The sequence below is a fragment of the Cyprinodon variegatus genome, unplaced genomic scaffold (genome assembly GCF_000732505.1).
Source record: "Cyprinodon variegatus isolate N-32 unplaced genomic scaffold, C_variegatus-1.0 Scaffold954, whole genome shotgun sequence".
NCBI classification, from domain to species: domain Eukaryota; kingdom Metazoa; phylum Chordata; class Actinopteri; order Cyprinodontiformes; family Cyprinodontidae; genus Cyprinodon; species Cyprinodon variegatus.
Window position 1 is genome coordinate 35,191 of NW_015151407.1, and position 9,079 is coordinate 44,269.

Sequence of the window (9,079 nt, forward strand, 5' to 3'; positions counted from 1 at the left end):
GCAGCGGGAAAAGGCTCAAATACGTGAGAAACCCGGAGGGTTGGCAGTTAACGTTACTAACTACTAACCTGACAACAGCCAGATGCATGTCTCGCTCCGCGGAGCTAGGCGGAGTGAGACATGCATCTGGCTATTGTCAGGTTAACTAACTACACCTTTCACAACACATAGCAGCTAGTTAAAAGTACATTACATGCGTGAGTGGTTGTTAGCATTAGCGGTTAGCAGTTGCAAAACTAGATAAGAAAGGCCAATTATTGTACCATGTGTAGAAATATATATATATTTTTAATGGTCATTTTTTCAAAAACGCAACAGTTTGCAAACCCTTTAATACTATTTAGAGTTGAGATTGTAACTTTTACTTTTTATCAACGTTTTTTAATTCTAGGTTTTATTAGGAGGAACAATTAAGATCTTTAAGATAGAGTTAAGTAGCCTGTTGTTAGTGCTAAAACTGCACTACTGGATGCAATTGGTGTCCTGACGTAGCCAATTGTAGAAACTCTAAGGTGTTCCTAATTTATTATATTACTTTTGCTTTGGAGCAGATGTGACTCAGTGGGTAAATTAGTGGACCTTTAAACAGAAAGTAAACCCACTTGATCCATAGTGTTTGTGCATCCTATGGAGGGGGGGACGGGGGCGCTCTTGGGGTGGTCTGTATGAGTAGAAAGCCCCTCATTAATTCAGTCAGTTTACTGGCTATTTTAGGAGGAGTGTTGGTGTTGATGGGGCTTTGACTGCAGTGGTATGAACTACAGTAGATGACATGCAATCTGTACCAAAAAAAAAAATCAGAAAATTACTTGTAATGCTTTTTATCGTCAGCTTACATTATTTTTCAAAATTGCTTTCCTTGGACCTGCAGCAGGCAATGAAGCTGTTTTTCCTAAGAAAAGCACAGGCAACATGTTATTACCGACAGATTGCAGTGTACCATTTACAATGTATTTTTAAATATATATATATATATATATATATATATATATATATATATATATATATATATATATATATATATCAGTTTGTTTAGTGTTGTATGTATTTTTGATAAATTAGTTGTTTTATTTATTTTTTTCTTTTCTCCTAATAATTGAAAGGAGATTAATTTAAGAGCTGACAGCAGTTTGAGCTTCATATTATCTATGTATGTTCTTTAAACAGTTTTGAAGATAAAATAGTTGTTTGATTCAGTTGGTCTATCTGGTTCCCATGCTTTTCTTTGTCAGCTGGATACTGATCCTATAAGATGATAAATATCCTTCAAACACATACAGAATATGCATGTGGGTTCATGAATGTATTTTTACATTTGAATGTGTTTATTTTTTGTTTGTTTTTTTGTTTTGTTTTTTTTTGTTATAAACGCACTATTTGAACAAATATTCTGGGTTTGTTGTGTTAAAGGTGATTTTTGTTTTTTGCTGGTGCTGCAGACTTCTCTTTTCTTGCTTTCATTTTTTTGCACCAAAACCAAATTAGAAGCAGATTACTGTGTCAATGCTACCACTTCCTGAGTTGGGCCCTTTTTTGTCTTCTGGCAACCGTAACCCTTATAAAAAAAAAACACATTTTCTTTTATACGTCTAGTCTATCTTAACTGTCCTTTAAAGTTCCAATCCTCCTCAGTGGGCCCTAAAAGCAAACTTTGGATGTGTGATTTTAGAAGGTGATGTAAAGTGGGTGGGGTTAAACGTGTCTGCCATTTTTAGACCTTTTCTTTTTGACAAGCTTTCTGTCTGATGTGGATGTAAATGCCATGCACAGATCATTTGCGCCCATCATCAAAATCTCTCTTAGCCCCCCTTAGAGCTTTTATTATCATACAGTGGGGCTACAGGATGTGAGTAGACGAGCTTAACTATTACCATTTAAATCTAACTTTCCTGATTGATTAGATCCTTTATTTACATGCAAATGCTCACAGCTGAGCAGCTAGCACGTCTGCTGATGCTTCCATTGGGCTGGTGAATTGACATTACAGCTGGGCTACAGCCAGTTTACAGACATGCAAAGAACCTGCTTCTTAAAACAATGTACCACCATTGCCAGATTTCCTTACAACAGGCTAAACAAAGAAGTGCTAACTTAAAAAGATACAGCTGGTTAACATGCTTGATCCATATATGCAATAGTGAAGGGACAAGTGATCCTAATAAGGAATTCAATTAGACGTACGTAAATATCTCAGAATTTATTCTAACCAATAACGTATCTGACATACCATCTTATAAGTTTTCCATAAGCTGTTAGTAAATGTCTTTAATTGGCTCAGGTTTGCTAAAGGACGTGCGTTTGAAAACCAAAGTTGTGTACCCAGTGTAAAAAAACAAAAAACATTGTAACTAGATAAACGTTAGAGCTGATCATTATATGCCGGTATACAGTAAAAGGTTTGTTGCTTAATTCTGTTTTAAAATGTGTTCCTCTTTTCAGGAGTATATGTGTCCACGATGCGAGTCTGGATTTATTGAGGAGCTACTTGAAGAGAGAAGGTGCGTTATAACGTGGGACTAAATTTATTTATTTGTTAATCAAATGACTCTCATAATTTTGTCCTTTTCAAAAAGAACATCTTTTTGTTTATTTTAAATTTTTTTTAATGTAATTTTATCGGGAAGCTTGCAATCACTGATATTCAAATCGGAGGAAACCCCTTAAACTTTTAAAGTAATTTGTAGGAGATCGCTTTTAGACTTGAGTGTTTCATGAGTCTAAAATCATGTTTATCTTTAATCAAAATAAAAGCGCACTGAATTTGTTAATCAAACTATTGAACTATTTGAAATAAAGCTAAAACAATTAATTTAATTAATCAATTATTGAAATAATCAACTAATTTAGTAATCGATTAATCGTTAACTTGAGTGTAGAGACTCTAAAACATGCCTTTAGCTGAAGGTCAACACACCTTTAGCAGCAGTTATAAATTAAATATATAAAATTTTGCATTTAAGTTAAAAGCCTTTTCGTCAGTCAATATGCTCTATCCAGGACTCTTTGAGTGGAAGATGTTTATTTTCACTTGCTTTAATTTCGCCAAAAGTCTTCTTTAAGGAACCATTTGCTATCCGATTATTATTAAAAAATTAATCGATTTGCAAAATAATCATTAGTTGCAGCCCTAATTTAAACAATTGAACAAGATAAGATTTAACTAGGTTCTTAACAGGCTGGTAAAATTTTCTTTCGATTCCAGGTTTTAAGTTGTGCAATTCAAGTCCTCTCATTTCTGTTCAATTGAGTCTTCAGATCAAAAACATTTACTTTGGATGTTAAATTAAAAGAAGAAGAATTAGTACTGTGCAGATCTGATCTGTAATTTTTCTTACCAATTTGTATTTATTAACTACTTGAGTTATTTTTTATATGTCCTAAATTTCATAATAATAAATGCCATAAATTACCTTCAAAAGATACATTTTATTTCAATCAGCAGTTTATAGGACAAGGCATTTTTGTTAGTTTAAAAATCATCATGTTTCACATTAATCAATGCAAATTTATCACTAAATGTAAAATACCATTCAGCTAATGGTATTTTGCAGTGAGCTAGTTTATCTGCCTGAGTACACACCTAAGAATAATTGGTGATTAACTATGGAAGCCCAAAGAGTGCATTAGAGGAAAGATGAAAACTTCATAAACAAACAAGAAGTTGGATTAATGGCCCAGCCCCTCTGTGGAGTCATTTCAGAGTAAGGAAATATTTGGGGAAGCTGTGTTTTATAAGTGAATCACTCTACTGGGGAAGAACTGCCAGCAAAACCTGTTTAAAGATAATTTTTTGGAAAAGTGGAAAAAATGAAATAAACCCATCACCAAGTTCCTTTGTAATTTTGTCAACAATCTGCTTCCCTGTCTAGTGCTGACAATGGTTCCGTGTCCAACATCTCCAGCGGCTTCCAGAACCAACAACCATTTGAGGTTTTTAAGCTGATCTTTACTCAGACTCTTACCTTAAACATGGAGATCTCTGTGCTTTCTCAGGTCTGTGACTCTGTTAGACACCATCTGTTGTGTAACAGAGTCGCCATTTCTTAAAACATCATTAACTGACATTTTTTGCTTAACCCGAGTTCTCATAGCTTTCAGTTCTGCTTTTGCACCTTATGTTTATTTTAAAAGAAAGTTTTAAATCTTAAGTTTTAAAATTAGGCTTACTGACATTCGTCATAGATGATCTTTATATTTGTCTGTGAAAGATTTATTTTTCATAGTTAATGTCTTTTGCTTTGTGTGTTTTATTTATTTTAATTTTTTTGTATCTTCTTGACAGAATGTGGACCAGCAGTTATTTCCATTCCCTTCAGGCTTTGGTCAGATATCCTTCAGCGTCATTGACGACAGCTTTGACCTTGGGCCTGGATTGAGAGCGGAGGACAGTCGGGATGCTGAAAACCAGTCTGAAAGGGTGACGTCATCTCGGCAGCGACACACTGCAGGGCAACCAAGAAGTCGTCATGGATCAAGGCGCCAAGCGGGAAGACATGATGGGGTTCCTACTCTAGAAGGGTAAATGATGTGGACCGTTGTTTGTGCTGGTTATCGCATTCTTTCTAGCTCTTTTCTCCTTTACTCTATTCTTAAAACAATGAAAATTTGCCTTTTCATTTTCTCATAGAATCATCCAACAGCTTGTGAATGGAATAATTGCACCTACTGCAATGCCAAACATTGGTGTTGGAGCCTGGTGAGTCTGCAGCACTGGGATTAAAGAACCTAAAGATTAAATCACAGCCATTTTCTGTTCTAATATCTCCTTTTTTAAAGGGGGGTTCTCCACTCCAATCCAATGGACTATGCCTGGGGCGCTAATGGGCTTGATACTATTATTACACAGGTATATAAAGTAAATAAAGAATATGTAAGCTCTGGTGTATTAATGTTAATATTTCACCTCCAATAATTGCATTCTTTATTTCTTTTCTTTCCCGTTTAGTTATTAAACCAGTTTGAGAACACAGGGCCACCGCCTGCTGATGGAGACAAAATAAAAAGTCTTCCCACAGTACAAATTAATGATGAGCATGTTGGTAAGTAAAAAGCAGATAATTACCTACACTGAATGAAGAGAACTATCTCTGATTTGTGTCAGCAAGTTTTTTTTATTTTTTTATGTTGATCCTTAAAACAGTTAAGATCTTTTTTTGCATTACCAAAAACACAACTATGAACACTTTGGGTGTATAATGGTTTAATCGCTTACCTAATATCATATATACAGTATAAATATTTTCTTTAATATGGAAGGAAAGGGGTCAAATGGATGGGGAGTGTTGACCTAGTGGTTAGAGCAATGTGCTTGTGCCCTGAGGAGGTTGCAAGTACCTGGTTGGATTCCCACAGCTTCCACTCTGAGTTCCTGAGAAAGACCCTTAGCCCCACACTGCTCCCCGGCCGTCACAGAAGGGCAGCCCTCTGCTCCCCAAGGGGATGGGTTAAATGCAGAGTGTGAATTTCCCCACTGTGGGACAATAAACGGATTTACATTTATATTTCAAAAATCTGATTTGGTTGGAAAAGATGGGAACTTTGAGTTTTTATCCGAATGATTAAGCCCTAACTTAAATGGGTTATGAGCCAGATTAACATGCTAACATTAGCCAACTAATTTCCTAAAGTATTTGCTCGTAAGCAGGAGCGAGACGCACATTAAAACTGTTTTGTTCGTTTATGACTCTGACCATTTTATTAAAAATCTCTAAATCCTGATCAGAGCATTCTAATGACCGTGGTTCTTAATAAAGTCTTGCTGCTGGCACATTTCAGCTAATAGTAGTTAAAGGGTTCTATGTGTACCTAGCTTTTTAACACCCGCTTCTTTTCAGCTTCCAGGCTGGAATGTCCAGTGTGTAAAGAAGATTACAGTGTTGGAGAAAACGTGCGGCAGCTCCCGTGCAATCACATGTTTCACAATGATTGCATAGTCCCTTGGCTGGAACAGGTATTACACATCATCCAACCCTGTTTTCTCTTCTGCTTACTGTAAATATTCACCAGTTGGTGTTTAAAACGGGGTCATGAAGAGTAAATATCTATACCACCCTTGTTTATTATTTTTTTCTCAGCATGACACTTGTCCAGTATGCAGGAAGAGCTTAAGTGGACAGAACACGGCAACGAACCCTCCAGAGCTATCAGGGATGAACTTTACCTCATCTTCATCGTCCTCCTCCTCCTCTACCCCTCAGTCTTCAGGTTCTACCAGTAACGAGAACTCCACTGATAACTCTTAGGAAGGGCGTTTGTTTTGATCGCCTCATGAGCTGTTTTCTGCTCCTTTGCTGCTCTACTTTAGAGCAATGTCCCTCCCTGCAGTAGGGCAGAGACCTGAGTGCATATCACCAGGATCACTCAGGCCTGTTTCATAGGTAAGTGATACATGTGTTTATGTATTCTTGCCCAGCTTGTCCCCCCCCACCTTCATCAGGAATGTGAACAGTGGAAGGGTAGAGGCCTACCCTGCAGCTTCTGACTGGGAGGATGTGGAAAAGCATGAGACTGGTGGTGCTGAAACGGCATCTGAAAGGAGAGTAACTGAGGTAGAAGCACCAAGGCTGCTGGCAGTTTTATACATTTTTTAAGTTTGGTTGGTTCAATTTAACCCACTTTTGCCATTAGCACATGATATGGTTGTTCCTTTTTTAAAGTAGCATAAAAATATTTGAATGCTTAGTTTCATTTTGCATTACGATGTAATCCTTTGGTTTGAAAGAATAATCCATACGTTTCCAATAAAAATAAACAAAAGTTTTTATAATTGTTTATTTTGAACAAATATTATCCCATGAGTTGCAGTGATTGTTTGAATTAAGCTATTTATTACCAAAGCCTAGCCCAGGTGTTTGATAACAATTTAGATTTTCTATCCCAGATGCTACATCTTTTGGTGACAAATGCTAAGCTTTAAAAAAAAAAAAACAGTTTGTGGTGCAGAAATACAGAGATTGTTTAATGCTAAACAGAGGCCCACTTTGCACACCCCTGCTCTTTTTCTAGAAGCCAAAACTGCAGTGCAGCACATATATCTTTAAATTCAAATAATTAACCATTGGAAGGTGAAGATCAAGGGTAGAAAATGGCTACACCTTCACTCAAGTTCAGAGGCATCTTATTGGAAGTAAAAAAAAAAAACAACTTAGGTTGTTTTATTTTGTTGCTAACTACATAGTTTGTGTAATTCATTGTATTACTCTTAAATAGAGCACATTAGAAACTAGATTGTATCAGCAGCATTCACTACCCCTATATGCAGGTAGCTACAGTATACTGGACAGTAAACTCAAAGTTGTTCCATGAGCTGCTCAGTAACAGTTCAACAATTGTGAGCAGGTCTTTTTTAATTTCAAGTAGAGGAATTATTTTGATTGGTATGAACTTGTAAAATCTACCTCTGATTACAAACAGGGACCATTAATCACTGGGTTATTACCAGTATCCCAGAGAACATGAACTAGGGCTAGTCTAGCTATTTGATCTGAATCTGTAAATCAGAGGAAAGTTTTAGAATATCTGTGTCTGGATTGAAGGATTGTTTTCTCTCTCATAGGAATGAAAATGATGTGAATTTTTTTATTTTGTTTCTGGTTTAAATAGTTTTAATTGCAAGCAGAAATATGTACCAAAAGATTAAATGCAGTAGACTTTAGTATGAATCTGTGTATATTTAGCACAATTCATTCCAAGAATGTTTATTTGAATTCTTAAATCACAAACGGCGCTAGAGATTCACTGATCAAGCTTTTCTGGGCCAAAAGGACTTATCGTTTTCTTTAAAGGCCTGATCTGTTGATTCCAAATTTGACCAGTTTCATTTTTTTTTTTTTTCATTAAGGTCTATAACAGAATATGGGTCAGAATATGTTGTGGGTTCTCTAATAAAGCCAGCAGACAATGACTAATAGTCTGATTAAATCCTAGCAGACAGTCATTTTTTATAGGTATCAATGCATTAAATAAGTTAGTAAAAATTCAACGTTTCTTTTGATACTTTCAAGGACAATCAAGTAAAAACTGGCCAGTCTGGTTGCCTGATTGGCTCATTTTTTAACAGTACATACAATTATTGAACTGTTTCCCATGTAAATCTCTCAGATGTTTTCATCACTGTTTGGTTGGATGTGTTTGTGGCATTTCAATAAGAAAATCTGGGCTTTATAATATTCTGTATTAAATGCAAAGTGGAGCATGAATGTAATAAAGGATGCCGATTTTTTTTTTTCTTTTTTCTATTTTATAGAAATATTAACATGTATTGTATTACATGTTAAGTTTTGGTTATCAGACTAATTTATGTGTTCCTTTCTTGGTACTCTTACACTCTTAGAACAATTGAGGGACAATAGCCCCCATTAGCAAACGCTTTTGAACCTCTTTTCAATGCATAATAAGGCTTTGAGATAATTTTGTACTTTCAAAGTGATGACTGATCCAATGGTATGCAAAAAGTAAACAGACTGTATTGAATCCTTTACTGCTGCACTTGCCTGATAAATATCATCAATAAGCCAACCATGTCATGCTTCCTTTTATTGTTTGGCTATATGTGTGCATTTCCTCTACTTTGTACCATTATTGTCCCCTGGGACATTGGGTTCCAAGGCTTTGACTGAAAGAGATTGTTGTGGTGGACAGAACACTTGTGGATAGACAAAAATAAACATTTGATTTACAGCTTTGAGGTTTGATTTTGTATTTTCTTTCTTTTTACAATGTGAAAATTGGTTTACTTTAAGCTCTTTTTGCTCACATTGAGATTCAAGGCTTGGCAGAATCAAAACGCTTTTTAACAAGTTGACTGTTGCAACTGAAGCTCTAGTATCGGATAAAAAAAATTAGGTCAGTAGGAGTGTTCAGCTCCTTTTTAAGTCAATCAACAATGGCAAAGTTCTGTTGCTGTTAGCAACAGCGTTGATATTAAAACTTACCGTAGTAGAAATATAGTTACTTCCAACTAATCACTTAAAATGTTTCATGGAGTTTTCTCCCTGAAGTCACAAATACAGTTAATGTTTATTTGTAGCTGTGGTTAAGAAAGGGGAGGGAAAAAAAAGATTTATAGATTTTTTATTGC

At 35.7% G+C, this 9,079-nt stretch overlaps 1 protein-coding gene across 1 annotated transcript in view; it reads left to right on the forward strand.

Annotated features, from left to right (window-relative positions):
* Positions 1–8,674, forward strand: part of rnf126 (ring finger protein 126) — a 10,152-nt gene extending 1,478 nt beyond the window's left edge. Inside the window, exons 2-9 of the mRNA XM_015398700.1 lie at positions 2,440–2,498; positions 3,870–3,930; positions 4,283–4,518; positions 4,628–4,696; positions 4,777–4,846; positions 4,946–5,039; positions 5,835–5,950; positions 6,075–8,674. Coding sequence (XP_015254186.1) covers positions 2,440–2,498; positions 3,870–3,930; positions 4,283–4,518; positions 4,628–4,696; positions 4,777–4,846; positions 4,946–5,039; positions 5,835–5,950; positions 6,075–6,242 — 873 coding nt within the window. The 3' untranslated portion in view covers positions 6,243–8,674. The remainder of the gene's footprint in view (positions 1–2,439; positions 2,499–3,869; positions 3,931–4,282; positions 4,519–4,627; positions 4,697–4,776; positions 4,847–4,945; positions 5,040–5,834; positions 5,951–6,074) is intronic.
* Positions 8,675–9,079: the final 405 nt, after the last annotated feature.